General features: G+C 46.7%; 1 protein-coding gene across 4 annotated transcripts in view; it reads right to left on the bottom strand.

The window, feature by feature from the left end:
- Positions 1–508: 508 nt before the first annotated feature.
- LOC308117063 (proton myo-inositol cotransporter-like) overlaps positions 509–18,830 on the bottom strand; it is a 36,474-nt gene continuing 18,152 nt past the window's right edge. For all 4 annotated transcript variants that reach the window (XM_080475701.1, XM_080475703.1, XM_080475702.1 and 1 more), the window contains exons 6-11: positions 3,960–4,123; positions 3,445–3,550; positions 2,528–2,653; positions 1,790–1,908; positions 1,430–1,582; positions 509–1,341 (exon numbers count right to left, since the gene is read on the bottom strand). In XM_080475701.1, the coding sequence (XP_080331827.1) occupies positions 1,124–1,341; positions 1,430–1,582; positions 1,790–1,908; positions 2,528–2,653; positions 3,445–3,550; positions 3,960–4,123 (886 nt within the window). In that variant the 3' untranslated portion in view covers positions 509–1,123. The remainder of the gene's footprint in view (positions 1,342–1,429; positions 1,583–1,789; positions 1,909–2,527; positions 2,654–3,444; positions 3,551–3,959; positions 4,124–18,830) is intronic.

Below are 18,830 nucleotides of genomic sequence, written 5' to 3'. Positions count from 1 at the left end.
TCAGTAATCTATTACTTACAGTAATTTAATGCTAATAACCAACCGTAAATCCCAACATGGTGGAGGGAGTGTCATGGTCTCAGGCTGCATGAGCGCTGCCGGCACTGGTGAGTTACAGTTCATTGAGGGAACCATGAATGCCAACATGCACTGTGACATCCTGACACAGTGTGATCCCCTCCTTATGGATACTGGGCCGCAGGGGAGTATTCAAACATGATAACGACTCCAAACACACCTCCAAGACAACCACTGCCTTGCTAAAAAAGTTGAAGGTTAAGGTGATGGACTGGCCAAGCATGTCTCCAGACCTAAACCCTATTGAACATCTGTGGGGCGTCCTCAAACGGAAGGTGGAGGAGCACAAGGGCTCTGACATCCACCAGCTCTGTGACGTCGTCATGGAGGAGTGGAAGAGGATTCCAGTGGCAACCGACGAAGCTCTGGTGAACTCCATGCCCAAGAGGGTTAAGGCAGTGCTGGAAAATAATGGTCGCCAAACAAAATAGACACTTTGGGCCCAATTTGGACATTTTCATTTATGGATGAATTCACTTTTGTTGCCAGTGGTTTATACATTAATGGCTGTGTATTGAATTACTTTGAGGGGACAGTAAATTTACACCGTCATACAAGCTGCACATTGACTACCTGTCAACAAATGGTTGAGAAAGTGAGGAATGGATGAAGGTGATTGTGTGCGATCGGTGGACTTTAAAGATGACAAAGAAGCAGTAGGTCTCTTCATTAGTAATGTGTGACACAACATGTCAGCACAAAGCTTTTTCAACTTAAACACTACGGTCCTGTCGGTAGTGAAGGAAATCTGAGACGTAAAACAATACAGAAAGTTTAAGTTAACCGCTGACAAAATATTGAATGAGAGAGAAACTCCACCAAAATAAACCATGAGTCATCTTAAATATGGACTTGATCTCCACAGACTGAAGCAAATGTATTTTCAAACCTCCAAAAAGCCTTTACAGAATGTCTTGGTGTGATTTTGGGACATCAGTGTTCAAACTGATACTTCCTGTAGCTGTCGATACTGTAAAACCTCCTTTCACATCATAACCTAAAGCTTCTCATCATATCTTTGTCCATGTTCCTGAGAGAAGAAAGACTAGTCTGTGTCCGAGTCCTGCACGCCAGAGGGCAGGTAGCTGCTGTCATTTACCCGGCTGTACTGAACGCCCCTGGGAGACGAGTGAGAGCAGGAGCAGAGTGGACCAGCGAACAGGTTCTCCACTTCCTCAAGTTGAAGGCCACAAGTCTCCGGGAGGCAGGTCAGGACAAAGAGCAGGGCCATGGCCACCAGCCCTGTGTACATGAAGAACACTCCTGGAAGAGCAACACACTTCAGTCAGCTAGAAACCTTTGTGTTTGTGTGATTTTAAATAGCACTTTTGGCTTCCCACTGGAGTCGTACCATAGTATGTGAGAAACTGTGCGAGATGGAGGAAGGTCAGTGATACAAGGACGTTACAGATCCAGTTGACCCCGGCGGAGCAGGCATTCCCGGTGCTACGTGCCCACACAGGGTAGATCTCAGAGTTCACTGTCCAGGGTGTGGTGCCCATTCCTTTATTATACATGGAAACATAATATCATCACATCAGTAGAGAACCATTACAACAGAATGTCTGGAAACTACATCCTGAATGTTAAGATCATCTAACCACAACACACAGAAACAGCTCCCATTGTTTCCTTAAGGACTTTCCCTCTTGGACGAATAAAGTATTTCTATATTCTATATTCTAAATTGTTAAAGTGAATCACATCATACCTGGAGCGAAGAACGCCAGGTAAAGGATCAGGCCCAGGAGGACCACCCAGGAGTAAGAGGTGGGACAGTAGTTATAAGCCCAAAGTGGGCTGTCAGCGGCCTCGCTCTGATTGGAGCACCTGGAGAAGAACCAAGAGGGGCACAAACTGCTGATCAGCGTGTTTTCATCAAGTTTTAGTTCAGTGATAAAGAATAAGAGGCCCTTTTGCTCGGGATAATAGAAATGTGATGAGAGCCACATTACATTCAGTGTGAGATGTGTTTGAATCCATGTTTGACTTTGACTTAATTCATTTGGTTTGGAGCGACACTGATTCAGATCTTAGAGCAGGGGGGTCCAAACTGGGTCCTGGAGGGCCGGCGTCCTGCAGGGTTTAGCCCCTCCCAGTTGCAAAACACACCTGATTGCCATGAAGGGCTCCTTATTGGGCTTTTTCACAACCTTGGTGATGACATGGTCATTAGATTCAGGTAAGCTGAAGCAGGGAGGAGCTAAAACCTGCAGGACAGCGGTCCTCCAGGACCGGAGCTGGACACCCCTGTCTTTTAGCATTAGCAGCTGTTACTGATCCAATAATCCACCTTCACTCTCGTCGAACATCGTACATCTCGGCAGAACCAGCAAAGCAAGACTGTCTGAATGAATGTTCAGCTGCAGACTTAGGTGAATGTGATCAACACAGAGCGGTTGAGAATAATAAAACAAACATTCACTAGTGAGGAACCACTGTGTCAGACCTGCCCCCCGCTGGCCCGTCAGTGGATGCTTCGTCAACAGGAACACAGGACGAGTCGAACACTTGTGATGCGTTTTCTCGGTAACAAAATCCACAGTGAGGATCCAGCATGCAGGACTCACAGGACCTGGAACACACAGCCAACATTCGTCATTAGAATGAAGCATTAACATAACAATGCTTTCAGTTTGTGTATTAGTGGAGTTAGCCGACATGTAACTGACGATCTGATTACAGTTCTGAATGTCCATCCATTGTACAAACACATCCAGTTCTTTATGAATTTATCAAAAGCACTCTGAACCACAAAGTCTAACTTTATAGGTCGAAATACAGACAGAAGCATGAGGGCAGCTGGAGGTGCTTCCAGAAATCTATATTGGGGAAAATAGTGTTTCAATGGGAGGCGCAGATATTTTAAGTTGGCCTGAATGAGGCTTAAATTTCTTTCTTCATAAAATAAAATTACACAAATCGATCAATGGTGCAGAATTTGGTTTGTGTTCTGGTGTTAGCAGAGAGTGCACCAGAAAACATCTGCTGTGTAAGAAGAAAGAAAGAAAAAGGGGATTTCAACCCTTCAAACACAACTAACATCCATTCTGGGTGTTTTCCTGTGACTTTGATATATTTGTAATAAATTCTTCCTGGATGTTAAAATTGGACTCAATGAATACAAGATTACAAATTAGTAAAGCCTTTGAAAGCTTGAGTAGCATCACTTTGACACCTTATCACCTTGAACATGGTATGAGAGCCGGTCAGTAACCGGTAACATGGACTTTCTGGGCTTAAATATAAAGTTTAGTCGTTTAATACAAATATACATGTCAGGAAGAAACTAAAGAAAGTATCTTTGTCCTTAATTGCGTCCAAACAGTGCAGGTCATCAGGTGTGCGGATAAATGGTATTCTTACTCATACAGGCTGCAGGTGGAGTTCTGTGGGTGGAGGCTGATGGGTGGAGAACTCAGAGCCGACAGCAAGAAGCCGACAGCCAATAACGACAGACTCAAACCAGTACCTGTGTTAGGAAGAGAAAAGAACTCATTAGATCACAAAGAAGGTTCAATGTAATGTAAACAATAAAAACTATTACTATTACCCGAGGTAGTGAATTCTCATTTCCACATTGAGAGAAGATTTATACAGCCAAGCAGATTCCTTCAAATCATGGAGAATTTTTTTTAATCTGAAAGTAACAGTCTTTTGGGGGGCTGGTTTGAGGATTTAAGACTTTTACACCAGAATGTACTTTTGATATCCATCCCAATCAATGTGAGTGAACACTGTTAAATGATCACTTTGCATTATTCTCACTTGCTGCTGAAGGTTCATTGCTCTGTAATGTGATAACAACTATCACTAAACAAAACCTGAAGATTTCATCCCATTGACGTAAACATCAGTGATCAAATGATGAAAAGACAAACCTAGAAGACTTCCCAGGGTCAGCTTCTTGCGGCCAACCCTCTCCACAAGCCACACTCCCACCAGGGTGAACATGAAGTTGGTGGCAGACGTGACCACAGACAGCCAGATGGCCTGTCTGTCGCTTCGAACGCCGGCCATCTGCAGGATGGTGGCGCTGTAGTACCTGCAGGAGAGAGGCCTTTCATCATTGTGCTCCGTGATACATGTTGAGCCCTCACACAGGTTTGTGCAGGTCACTTTTCAGTAACAACAGAGAGGACATCTTTCTTTTACATTTATTGAGTTTAATATTTATTGTATATTCATTCCTTTTCACACAACAAAGAAAATATGAATAAATGTGGTTAGTTCAATAAGATAAATGTGTGGACCCAAGCTGACCCAGGGGTTAGAAGTCCCGATGGAGATCTGCTCCAGCATCCCTGAGCGTCTCCTCTTTACCAATACCACAGCAAACACAACCAGAACATGCAATATTGACAATGTAGAAAAATATGTAACCTGTACTAAAGAAAGTCACAGCTGATAAACCTCTGCAGCAGAACATCTCGTCTCTAATAACCTGGAAGAAATCATCTGTGTTTTCCACTTCAGCAGCAGCACTTTCAAAGATCTCTGTGGTCATTTGATATATATATACAGTATATATATATACAGTATATATATATATATATATATATCAAGTCATTTTGTATTTCCCTGGAAACATTTTGGTTGCTTCTGTGTGTTTTAGAGTCGATTCCACATCTTTCTCCAGTGATTTTGTTAGGGGATTTATTTATTTATTTCGACGAATGAAGAATTTAAAATTAGATGAATGAAATGGAAAAGAAAAGAAAAGAAAAGGAAAAAAACATCTGATAAATAAAAAAACCCATTTCTATAAAAAACACTTTGACTGGTTGGAAAAGGGAAAGGAAGCAGCCTCTGCTTATCCAGTCCTCCCCCCATTCTTCACCCATTGACAATGACAAAATCCAAGAAAGTAACTAAACTGCAATACAAAAGAAAACAAAAAACAAAAAACTACTCCAATGGAGCTTTTTATGAAAACAGAATAAAAACACACAAAAAGAACAAAATGAACAAGAACCATGAACATCTGAGAGGTTTTCATTCTCATTCTTCATTTCTGTATTTTTCAAAGATATATCTTTTGTACGTGTATTTAAATTGCTTTATATTCATACTTTGTTTAATCTTGTCCACAGAACCAGTCCACAGATGGAAACACGTACTTTTTAAATTGCTCCGAGCAGAATTCTGTTTCAGGTTTAGTTTCCCTCTAAAGTCGACCCCCCCCCCCACTCTGTCTTTGAACAGTTTGTATGTTTACAGGAGCAGTTTATTTATTGCTTTATACATTATTTGTGCAGTTTTAAATTCTACCAGATCCCCAAACTTTAAGGTGTGTACTTTTAAAAACAGTGTATTGGTGTGTTCATGATGTCCTACATTATTTACTATAGGAGAGGCTCTGTGTTGTTTTGTGCTCAGTGAATGTAAGGTGCTTTTCTAGGTAGTGCCCCATACTTCCACACAGTACTTTAAATATGGTACCACCAGTGTAGAATACAGAATATACAGTACTCTGCCTTGCTTCCCATCACTCCGCTGCTCCAGCTACTTTTGATCTCACGTTTTATGTTTCCAGCAGATTTTGATGAAGAATCACACCCAGGGATTTATTCTCATACACTCGTTCTATTCCAACTTTATTTAGCAGTACTTTTACTTCTGTATTTATTTAGTGTTTTTCAAACAGCATAAGTTTGGTTTTATTTAAATTTAATGATAATTTATTCAAATAAAATAAAAAATCAGGCTCTTCTTTATATCCTCGATTTCCTCCTTCCTCTTTGGTGGCATTTTGAGTGCTGCTTAGAGATACTGGAGCCTGGTTCTGGTGGGAGCTGGAGCCTGGTTCTGGTGGGGGCTGTAACCTGGTTTTGGTCGGGGCTGGCTGCTGCTGTAGCCTGGTTCTGGTGGGAACTGGAGCCTGGTTCTGGTGGGGGCTGGCTGCAGCTGGAGCCTGGTTCTGGTGGGGGCTGTAGCCTGGTTCTGGTGGGGGCTGGCTGCTGCTGGAGCCTGGTTCTGGTGGGAGCTATAGCCTGGTTCTGGTGGGAGCTGGAGCCTGGTTCTGGCTGCTGCTGGAGCCTGGGCCGTTAGAGTAGAAGACGAGCTGATGCCAAGCAGATGCGGAACCGCCGCCTTGTCCACGGTGATCCACCTCCACGCCGCCAAGCTGACAAGGAAATGCTTCTAACTCTCAGCCGCTCTGCCGCCGGCCGCCAGCCGCTCTCCACCAAGGGAACACCAGCATCCCGGCCCTGCTTCCTTCAGGCACTAAGACAGAGAAGGCCACAGCGGAAAAACTGTCCTTCTGCTCTTTCCTCCAGCAAACAAGATCTCACAGCTTCTGCACAGACAACGACCAGGTCAAAGTGACCAGATCCTCAGGCCTGCAAGACAGACACTACAAAGACTGTTCCTGAAACACAGGTCTTTCTAGCGTCTCCTGCCAGGTTGCAACAAGCTACAAAGCCAGTTAGCACAGAGCTGCTAATAAAGAAGCTATCAACCCGTTAGCACAGAGCTGCTAATAAAGAAGCTATCAACCCGTTAGCACAGAGCTGCTAATAAAGACGCTATCAACCCGTTAGCACCGAGCTGAAAAAGGAACCACCAGCTTCCTTCGGCCAGGATGACAGACCCATTCTTCCATCCATTCAAGGACTGGTAATTATATTTACTATATAGTTAAACGAGTTAAGCTATGAGGAGAACTGTTTGATATGAAGATGTTATTGTTATTGGTATGCTATTAGGAGGACATCCCCCTTGAACTGCTACCTTATCGTGGTGGGGGAGTTTGAGTACCCGAATGATCCTAGGAGCTACGTTGTTGGGGGGCTTGCCCCCCAGTAGGGTCTCCCAAGGCAAACTGGTCCTAGGTGACGAGTCAGACCAAAAGCAGTTCAACAAGCCCCCTATGACAAAACAACAAAAGAAAAAAAATGACGTCGCCCGGCGAGGCGCAGCCGGGGCCTCACCCTGGAGCCAGGCCTGGGGTTGGGGCCTGCATGCGAGCACCTGGTGGCCGGGCCTTTGCCCGCGGGGCCCGGCCGGGCCCAGCCTGAAGGGATGACGCAGGTCCCTCCTCTTCCTCCTGTGAGCCCACCACCCACAGAGGCAACCGTAGGGGTTGGGTGCAATGTGGATTGGGTGGCAGTCGACGCCAGGGGCCTCGACGACCTGATCCCCGGACACGGAACCTAGCTTTTGGGACATGGAACGTGACCTCGCTGGGGGGGAAGGAGCCTGAGCTTGTGCGGGAGGTAGAGAGATACCGTCTAGATATAGTCGGGCTCACCTCTACCCACAGCTTGGACTCTGGAACCCAGCTCCTCCACAGGGGCTGGACACTCCACTTCTCTGGAGTTGCCCGCGGTGAGAGGCGGCGGGCTGGCGTGGGCTTGCTTATTGCCCCACAGCTCAGCCGCCATGTGTTGGAGTTCACTCCAGTGAACGAGAGGGTCGCGTCCCTACGCCTTCGGGTAGGGGACAGGTCTCTGACTGTTGTCTCGTCCTATGGACTGAACAGCAGTACAGAGTACCCGGCCTTCTTGGAGTCCCTGGGAGGGGTGCTGGATAGTGCTCCAACTGGGGACTCCGTTGTTCTATTGGGGGACTTCAATGCCCACGTGGGCAACGACAGTGAGACTTGGAAAGGGGTGATTGGGAGGAATGGCCTCCCTCATCTGAACCCGAGCGGTGTTCTGTTATTGGACTTCTGTGCTAGTCACAGTTTGGCCATAACGAACACCATGTTCGAGCACAGGGGTGTCCATAAGTGCACTTGGCACCAGGACACCCTAGGCTGGAGGTCGATGATAGACTTTGTGGTCGTGTCATCTGATCTCCGGCCACGTGTCTTGGACACTTGGGTGAAGAGAGGGGCAGAGCTGTCAACTGATCACCACCTGGTGGTGAGTTGGATGTGCTGGACGGGGAGAAAGCCGGACAGACTCGGCAGGCCCAAACGTGTCACGAGGGTCTGTTGGGAACGCCTGGCCGATCCCTCTGTCCGCGCAGTCTTCAACTCCCGCCTCCGGGAGTGCTTCTCACGGATTCCAGGGGAGGTTGGAGACATTGAGTCCGAGTGGACTATGTTCTCCACCTCCATTGTTGAAGCCACTGCTCGGAGCTGTGGTCGCAGGGTCTCTGGTGCCTGTCGTGGCGGCAACCCCCGAACCCGGTGGTGGACACCGGAAGTAAAGGATGTCGTCAAGCTGAAGAAGGAGTCCTATCGGGCGCTGTTAGCTCATAGGACTCCTGAGGCAACTGACGGGTACCGGCGGGCCAGGTGGGCCGCAGCCCGGGCCGTGGTGGAGGCAAAAACTCGGGCCTGGGATTAGTTCGGGGAGGCCACGGAGGAGGACTATCTGTCGGCCCCGAGAGAAATTCTGGCAAACCGTCCGGCGCCTCACGAGGGGGAAGCAGTTTTCCACCAACACCGTTTACAGTGGAGGTGGGGAGCTGTTGACCTCAACTGGAGATGTCGTCGGGCGGTGGAAGGAATACTTCGAGGACCTCCTCAATCCCACCATCACGTCTTCCGCTGAGGAAGCAGAGGCTGGGTTCTCAGAGGTAGACTCGTCCATTACCCAGGCTGAAGTCACCGAGGTAGTTGCTAAGCTCCTCGGTGGCAAGGCACCGGGAGTGGATGAGATTTGCCCTGAGTTCCTTAAGTCTCTGGATGTGCAGGGATTGTCCTGGCTGACACGTCTCTGCAACATCGCGTGGCGGTCGGGGACAGTGCCTCTGGAGTGGTAGACCGGGGTGGTGGTCCCTCTTTTTAAGAAGGGGGATCGGAGGGTGTGTTCCAACTACAGGGGGATCACACTCCTCAGCCTCCCTGGGAAAGTTTATTCCAGGGTACTGGAGAGGAGGACCCGGCCGTTAGTCGAACCTCGGATCCAAGAGGAACAATGCAGTTTTCGTCCAGGTCGTGGAACACTGGACTAGCTCTATACTCTCCACCGGGTACTCGAGGGTTCATGGGAGTTCGCCCAATCAGTCCACAGTTTTGTGGACCTGGAGAAGGCGTTCAACCGTGTCCCTCGGGACGTCCTATGGGGGGTGCTCCGGGAGTATGGAGTCCAGGACCCTTTGCTAAGGGCTGTCCGGTCCCTGTACGCCCGGAGCAGGAGTTTAGTTCGCATTGCCGGCAGTAAGTTGGACCTGTTCCCAGTGCACGTTGGCCTCCGGCAGGGCTGTTCTTTGTCACCGGTTCTGTTCAGAACTGTTATGGACAGAATTTCTAGGCACAGCCAGGGTCCGGAGGGGGTCCAGTTTGGGGACCACAGGATCTCGTCTCTGCTTTTTGCAGAGGATGTGGTCCTGGTGGCTTCATCAAACCTGGACCTTCAGCGTGCACTGGCACGGTTCGCAGCCGAGTGTGACGCAACTGGGATGAGGATCAGCACCTCTAAATCCGAGGCCATGGTTCTCGACCGGATAAAGGTGGCTTGCCCCCTTCAGGTTGGTGGAGAGACCTTGTCTCAAGTGGAGGAGTTCAAGTATCTCGGGGTCTTGTTCACGAGTGGGGGGAAGATGGAGCGTGAGATCGACAGGCGGATCGGTGCAGCGTCTGCAGTTATCCGGTCGCTGTATCGGTCCGTCGTGGTGAAGAAGGAGCGAAGCTAAAAGGCGAGGCTCTCGATTTACCAGTCGATCTTCCTTCCTCCCCTCACCTATGGTCATGAGCTTTGGGTCGTGACCGAAAGAACGAGATCCCGGATACAAGCGGCTGAAATGAGTTTCCTCCGTAGGGTGGCTGGGCGCACCCTTAGAGATAGGGTGAGGAGCTCAGTCACCAGGGAGGAGCTCGGAGTAGAGCTGCTGCTCCTCCACATCCAGAGGAGCCAGCTGAGGCTCGGGCATCTGTTTGGGATGCCCCCCGGACGCCTCCCTTGGGAGGTGTTCCGGGCATGTCCCTCCGGTAGGAGGCCTCGGGGCCGACCTAGGACACGCTGGAGAGACTATGTCTCTCGGCTGGCCTGGGAACGCCTTGGGGTCCCACCGGAAGAGCTGGAGGACGTGTCTGGGGCGAGGGAAGTCTGGGGTTCCTTGCTTAGACTGCTGCCCCCGCGACCCGGCCCCGGATAGGCGGAAGAAAATGGATGGATGGATGGATGGATGGATGGATATTAGGAGGAGCGAGCCAATCTGTAAATCAATGTCAGCTGTGCCTCACACCAATACAGGACTTGCATGCCAATCTTTGCTTCACAAACCTGGTAACTGACAATCCTACATAAATCATATCAAAGATAATATCATACATGTAATTCAACACCATCTGAATGACTTCAGATGTTTTTCAAAACCAGTTGCATTCACATAAACTCATCTACAAATTGGCTTTCGACAGAATTACACTAGCAGAAGTAGTGTGCGACCTGGCGATAATAGATTGCAATAGATAAGAAAGTGTTGATCTGACAAAGGAGAGAGATTATTTATGAAGGAGGGGTGGTATTTAACAAGTTATACTTCTTCCACTCCTTTTTGGATATGCAAAATGATTCTATTTTACTATTGTTAGTCACTGTTTGATTGGTTAAATATCTTTGCTTTATTGGTGTTTACTGTTGATTTTGATATTTCAATTTAAAAATGTTCAAAATAAAAAAATGCAATGAAATAAAATCATATATCTATATCCACACACACACACACGCAAACGCACACACACACGCAGTGCTCAAAAAATATAGGGAACACTAAACAACACATCCTAGATCTCGATGAAAGAAATATTGCAGTTGAAAGTCTTGATTCTATATATAGTACAGTGCGTTGAGAACAAAATAACATAAAAATGTTCAACGTAAATCAAAATGATTATCCCATGGAGGTCTGGATTTGGAATCCTATCAAAATAAAAGTGGAGAATCATATTACAGGCTGATCCAACGTCAGGTGAAATTCCTCCAGACAAGTCAGAATGAGGCTCAGTAGAGTGTGTGGTTCCACCTGCCTGTAGAACCTCCCTACAACACCTGGACATGCTTCTGATGAGATGGTGACGTTCTCCTGAGGGACCTTCTCCTGAAGGACGTTCTCCTGAGGGATGTTCTCTGAGGAATGTTCTCCTGAGGGACGTTCTCCTGAGGGATGTTCTCTGAGGTATGTTCTCCTGAGGGACGTTCTCCTGAGGGATGTTCTCCTGAGGGATGTTCTCTGAGGTATGTTCTCCTAAGGGACATTCTCCTGAGGGATGTTCTCCTGAGGGACGTTCTCCCGAGGGACGTTCTCCCGAGGAATGATCTCCTGAGGGATGTTCTCCTGAGGGATGGCCTCCTGAGGGAGGTTCTCCTGAGAGACGTTCTCCTGAAGGATGTTCTCCTGAGGGATGTTCTCCTGAGGGATGTTCTCCTGAGGGATGACCTCCCAGACCTGGATCAAAGCATCAGTCACCTCCTGGACCATCTGTGGTCAAGGTGTGGTTGGTGGATGGAACCAGACAGTTGGATTGAGGTCTGGGGAACCGGCAGGCCAGGCTTTCTCAATCAGTCGTTAGGTAACTTTTTAAAGTGAAACTTTCTGCCTTGATATTATTCCGGTAAGGGAGTACAAAAAAAATCAAACAACGGAAGTAAACAAAACTGCGTTAATTACGTTACTTTTTATTTAACTAGTTAAACATTTAAAATCAATTAATTAAAGACATTCCTTTTTGACAGCACTAATATATATATATATATATATATATGTATGTTGGGCTGCAGATTCCATTGAAGTCCTTCAAGCAGTTTTCTCTGACAGAGGAGAAACACCAGGGACAATGAACAGGACATAAAACAGCAGGGAAGAGGCCAAAGACCCCAGGAAGTCTCCACCCCCCCAGGTTGGCGGCCAACGATAATGGTCAAACCCGACCAGGACACCACAGGGGTCCAAAATTCAACTTGGTGAAACTTTTCCTACCAACTCTCTCTGCTTTTCAATCCGACCACCGAGAGGGACGCACGTCTCTGCTGCCTCGGGACGGTAAAGAGAGCACCAAGTAGGTCCAAGGGACAGAACCAAAGCCAGCCCGCTGGATGAGCAGGACCCAGTTTGCACTACTTCTTCTCTTTCCTTTCTCCTTTTTTGGGGGATTCTGGAGACCCGAGCCAGCGTCTCCTTGTCAGGATTCGGTGGATTGGTCCTGGCAGTTTTATGTTTTGTGTTCTGCTTGTTTTGGTGAGTGTCTTTCTGTTCTGTGTGTGGTGTTCCTTCCTCCCTCGCATTTTGACAGCAGAGCAGGCGCAGCCGTGGGGGAGGAGAACTCCTTTCACCTGTGGCTCATCAGCGGCTCCGCCCTTAAAAGCCTGGAGCTGCCAGTGGTCCTCGCCAGTCCGTACTCCTGTGAGGGTAGTCATCTGTGCCAGCTCTCTCTTCAGAGTTTTTCCCCCTGGTGATGATCACTGAGCTCGCAACAGTTCCTGTTTTCCTGAGGACTCCCGGTCCTCGCCATCCTCTCCCATCCTGCACCGTGGAGAAGCTTCTCTGCACTAGTTATCTGGGAGCTGAAGGATCCCCCTTGTTTAATAAACTTTTGATTTTTTCCCCTTTTAAACAAACGTGGTCTCGTGTGTTCTGCATCTTAGGTCTGCCCTCCCGGAATCATGACACTCCTCTCCTCCTCTCACCGGCACTCCTGCAGCTGAAGCCAGGCCTCTGAATTCAGGACGCTGAATTCAGACCCGGTAACAACCAGTTACCACAGCCTCACGGACAGTAAGAGCTTTGTCTGGGCAGAGATATTGTTGGATTAGCATGAAGCTAACATGCAATGTGTTTCAATGTGCCGCTGATGAAGCCGTCGCGGCCCAGATGTTTGTGTACGCACGTTCATGCGCACCAACCAAGTCCGGGACTCGGGTTTTCCACCTCAGAACCAGAGGTCCAAGTGAGCTCCAGGCCCACTGGGATCTCTGTGTGGAGGAACCAGGGTTCAGAACCGAGCCTCATCAGAACTCTTTGTCTTTCTCTTCTTTCCCCCCCTCTTTCACTAACCCGAGTCTGCGGAGCCCTGCAGTCCTGTTATCTGATCAAGATAAGCTCACACACACACACACAGGCACAGTTAGCAACCAACTGCTATCTGGTGCTGCTAGACCACCTCTGCCTCGATCAGTAGTTCTAACTGCATGTCCCGACATCCACTTAGAACTTCGGCGCTCAGAACCAGGCCAATGGAACCACCCGTTCGTTACGCCCTCGGTAGACCGCCTCGCTCCGAGATCGCCCTTGTGCATGCACGTACGATGGACGTCTTGTTTTCGTCAGGTTCCCCCAGAAAGAGCGAGTCAAACGCCTCTAGTGGTCGCGTGGGTCATCGCAATCCCCCTTGACGTCCACCTGGTGGACGCATCAAGTCATTGCGTTCTCCCTCGGCGCGCCGCCGCACGCCCCTAGTGGTCGTCACGGTCACCACACTGACCCGTCAACGTCTGCCTCCACCTGGTGGCCGTTTGGGGTCATTACGCCCATCACCCTCATCACTCCAGACCATTCTCTCACACACACACACACACACACACACACACACACACACACACACACACACACACACACACACACACACACACACTGTTTAATAGATTAGATCGCCGTGTTAGATGACGTTTGCTACTTCAATGTGTTGATTTATAAGATGATTTTTGAATTAATACATTTTATTAATAAACGCCTGTTAGCTGAATTGAACGCTTCTTGGTGATTATTGTGTATTTATTGTTGACAATTCACTGGTTTGTAACAGTCTGTGCTCGGATCTCACTACTTCCATTTTATTTAAGATTGTTATATTTTACACAGAAATATTAACTAACTTAAATAAACCTTTTACAAACGAGACTGATATTTTGGTATTAGCTATTTCCAGTTTATCTGGTGGTGCCCCCCCTTTTCATTATTAATGAATAAATAACACATTTATTCAAATTAAATTCAAAGTAATTACTTGATTACTTTAGGAGTTGTTAATGAGTAAATGACCATTTACTTCCATTAATAATTTAAATTTTTCATAAATTACTTAGTGATTTATTACTTTCAGTAATCTATTACTTACAGTAATTTAATGCTAATAACCAACCATAAATCCCAACATATATATACATACATCAACAGTAGAACCTCTGAGGAGCGGACACGTCACTGTGAACGCACACATATTTACCTGTTAACACACCTTAATGAGGACACCCTGCCTGACGAGGACAACAGACAGGTTCTCCTGGTAAATTTCAAGCTGAGCGACACTGAAACGGCCAAAATACTTGTGCTGGACCCGATTATTGGAATATTCAGATGTTGTGGTGTCAGGAGAATAGTTTAGAGATCTGAATAATGGCTGCTTCCCCACAGCACGGGGCTGCTCTGTGCAGCTCCTCTCCATCAGCCCCTCCATGCTTTCCACATTGCGTGTCCGCTGACTGTGCGCAGCCCGCCGGTGCTACATGACTGCGTCCATACTACACTGTGGGCTCACTTCCATAACTTAACGTAACGATCCAGAACCTGTCTCCACTTCTGCTGTCCGGCGTTCTCCACCGTTCCTAACGTAGTTTATGTTTCACTCCAGGAGTTTTGAGCCTCTGGATCTTTATTTTCTTTTAAATTGTCACTTTTCAGACGGAGAGACGGAGGATCTCCTCACGCATGGGCATTCGGTGTGCACAGGTCGTGCGGTCACAAAATTTGGGCAGCGCGGTTGACCGCAGAGGGTCGGTGCAGACCCTAGCGCACGGGGGCGGTGACGATATTGACGTCATGCGTACTCTGCCCACATGAAAGTTTGACTTTCCCTTTCCAGCAGAGAACATAAGGCCCGGGGGCCAAAACCCAATCTGGTCCCACCGAGCAAGGAGGTTATAGAGGATTTATACAAGTTTAATTTTGACATTTCATTGGATTTTGCATCAGAATGTATATGAATATATTGAGATTGTAATCATTTTCAGAACTGACTATTTGATCTTGCAAAAATATAGATAATCTGATTACGTACACTGTGACCACAACAAAGAAAAACTTTCATGTCTAAATTTAAAGGTTATTATAGCAATATTTTACCAGTCTGGTCCACTCAAGATGAAACTAGACTGTATGTGGTCCCTGAAGCAAATTTAATAATTATCTTGTATACATCTTATATACATCTTTGTATTGATTCAGTTATGTGCTTTTATATAACCATAACATTTGGTTCTTTCAATATCAACTGTTCCTACTCTTTGTCCTCATGACCTGTCCCTCCAAAGTGAGGACACCTGTCTTCAGGGGATATTTGGCCTTGGATTTTAAGGCGTCCCTACATCAGAGGTTGTACTGTATATATGTTAGGGATGCACCGATACCACTTTTTCCAAAATGAGGGGTGGTGTGCTCTGTAGAACAGGCCAAACACAGGCAGAATTTTTCAGTGGACTGTTTAAGGCAGCGATACTCCAACCATCATTTGGACGGTCAATTTTCAAAAAAGACAGCCGAAAAAACAGCGCACCGCTCACTGCCCGCCTGCGCCTTGCAATGAAGTGCCGTCAACCACGTGCTGCTGTAAAGTGGCATCGGTGGCAATTTTATGAGTACGAGTACTCATGCCTGGTTTCGAACCAATACTTGATCGCAGTATCAGTATACCCCTAATATATATATGTATATACACTACCATTCCAAACTTTGGGGTCAATTAGAAATGTCCTTATTGTGAAAGAAAATCTGTTTTTTCAATGAAGATACTTTAAAGTAATCAGAAATACACTCTATACATTGTTAATGTAGTAAATGACTATTCTAGCTGCAAATGTCTGGTTGTTGGTTCAATATCTACAGAGGTGTATAGAGGCCTGTCCCTCCAGTGTTCTAATGGTCCAATGTGTTGCTCGTTGTGTCAGAAGGCTGATGGATGATTAGAAAACCCTTGAGCAATCATGTTAGCACATCTGAAAACAGTTTAGCTGCTTAGAGAAGCTATAAAACTGAGCTTCCTCTGAGCAGCTTGAGGATCTGGAGCATCACGTGTGTGGTGGATTCAGGCTCCAAATGACCAGAAAAAGAACTTTCATGTGAAACTCGACAGTCTGCTCTGGTTCTTAGAAATGAAGGCTATTCCATCGCCAGGAAAGTGAAGATTTCCTCCAGCGGTGTGTCCTACTCCCTTCACAGAACAGCACTAACAGGCTCTAACCAGAGCAGGAAGAGAAGTGGGAGCAAGAAGAGAAGTACATTAGAGTCTCTAGTTTGAGAAATAGACGCCTCACAGGTCCTCAACTGGCAGCTTCATTAAATAGTACCGGCTAAACGCCAGAGTCAACATCTCCAGTGAAGAGGCCACTCCGGGATGCCGGCCTTCAGGGCAGAGTGGCAAAGAAAGAGCCAAATCTGAGACTGGCCAGTAAAAGAAAAGATTAATATGGACAAAGAACAGAGACATTGGACAGAGGAGGAGTGGACAAAAGTGTTATGGATGGAAGAATGGGAGTTCGAGGAGTTTGGATCACCTAGAAGAACATTAGTGTATAACTCTCAGTTACTAATTAATATTAACCCAAAATCCAACTTCAGTTCTTTTGAGAGTCTGAGCATGACCATGCCACACCCGTCAAATAAAATAGTAAATTCTGTAGAATTTGTAATCATTTCTCGTCCTCCTGGACCTTCTTCAACTTTTCTAACTGAATTCTCTGAATTGTTGTCCGATGTAGCCCTGACTAAAGATAAGGTTATCATGGTAGGAGACTTCAATGTTCATGTTGACCTAGAAAATGATAGTTTCAGTGCAGCTTTAGATCTACACTTGACTCTCTAGGTTTCTCTCAGGTAGTAGACGGGCCTACCCATAAACATCTCCACACCCTAGACCAGGGGTGCTCACACTTTTTCAGCATGCGAGCTACTTATAAAATGATCAAGTCAAAATGATCTACCTACTACAAAAATGCAAAACATATATTTATTTCTAAATATATTGAGGATTCTTCATATCTACAATGTATGTTGATGTACATGCATCACCGCATGAGCCAATATTGCACAACACAACACAATTAACTATGTACATTTTTTGTCATTACCCGAGTTTACTCTGATGACTTGCACTGAATTGAATCAGCCAGGGATGCATAGTCCGGACAGTAGCTGCTGACAGCCAGCCTCAAGCACACTTCCAAATGTTCAACAGTCATGGTGGAACGGTACTTGGACTTAATGATCTTCATGTGGGAAAAGGCTGACTCACATAAATAAGTGGAGCCGAATAATGCAGTCAAGGAGGTAGCACATTTCCTGATGTTGGGGTACTTTACCTCTGTGAGTAAGTTCCAGAAGTGTCCATGAGCTCTGGACTTCAGCTCAATGTCGGCTTGTAGTGTCAGAATCTCCTCTTCCACTCCAGAAGAGTTCAGGTGAAACAGTGTCAGAATCTCCTCTTCCACTCCAGAAGAGTTCAGGTGAAACAGTGTTGCAATTTGTGATGCGAGTGAATCAACCTCAGCATCTTCCCGAAAAGGATAGCACATGAATGTAGCGACTGGCTCGAGCAAAGAAAAGTCTTGAAAGCGTTTGTCAAACTCTGACAGACGATTGTCAATCTGCTCTGTGTAGCGTGCACTGTCAAGTTTCCCTGGCATCTCCAGCTCTGACGCCAGGTTCTGGAAGTTTGCCAAATCATGGCGCTGCAGCTTTGAGGAGCGATGTTGCATCTTTCGTTTGAAAGCATTAACTGGGCTGATCATATTGATCACTGTTTAGTCTTTTCCTTGCAGCTCTAGATTAAGCTCATTCAACATGTTGGTCAGATCGGTTAAAAATGCCAAGTCTAACAGCCACTGACCGTCATTTAGTTGTGTGTATTCTGCATGTCCAGCTACACGGAAAAACTCCTTAATCTCTGGACAGAGCTCTCGAAATCTTTGCAGGAATTTCCCTGGACTAAGCCATCTCACGTCAGTGTGCAGCAACAACTCAGAGTGGTCGCAGTCAGCCTTCTCCAGATGTGCAAGAAATAACCGTCTTTGAAGAGATCTGGCGCGAATAGAACAGGCGATCTTCGTTGCAACATCCATGATCTCCTTCATGTTGAGCATTTTAGCGCATAACGCTTGTTGGTGGATTATGCAATGGTAATTTAGGAAGTCCGGGAAATCATCGTCCTGCCTGCACTTGGCAATAAATCCATTCAAGCGGCCAACCATAGCGGGAGCTCCATCCGTGGTGATAGACATCAGTTTGTACACTGGGAGCTGAGTTTTCTCCATAAAGTTTTTAAACGACTGAAATATGTCCTCTCCTCGCGTCTGTTCTTTCATGGGCAGTACTGTTAATAGCTCTTCTTTTGTAGTGATGTCACTAAACACCATACCAATGAAAATGCACATCTGGGCTGTGTCACTCACGTCCGTAGATTCGTCCAACTGCAGTGAGAAACACTCGCAATCTCCGATGTCCTTCCAAGGTTGCTGGGTTAAATCCTCAGCCATGGCTTGACAGCGCCGTGTAACTGTACTTCTTGACAGCTGGAGAACTTTGATCAAAGATAATATTTCTGCCTTATTTTTAAAGTCTCGGAACAATGAGTCAGCTGCTTCAACGAATGCCTCCTTTACCATCTCTCCGTCTTGAAGGACTTCTTGTTCTTAACGATGATGTGACTCACCCGGAACGATGCTTCGGTGGCGGCCTTCACTTTTGAAGTTTGTTGTGTGAAAAATGACTGCTGTCCGGACAATTGGGATGTCAGTCCCTTCACCTTTCTCTTTCTCAGCTCGCTTTTCAGCGGGAAGTCGGTGTCGTATTTTCCATGAACAGTCCGA

This window comes from Lipophrys pholis (genome assembly GCF_963383615.2).
Source record: "Lipophrys pholis genome assembly, chromosome: 11".
Classification (NCBI taxonomy): domain Eukaryota; kingdom Metazoa; phylum Chordata; class Actinopteri; order Blenniiformes; family Blenniidae; genus Lipophrys; species Lipophrys pholis.
This window is presented reverse-complemented; position numbering and strand designations above follow the sequence as displayed.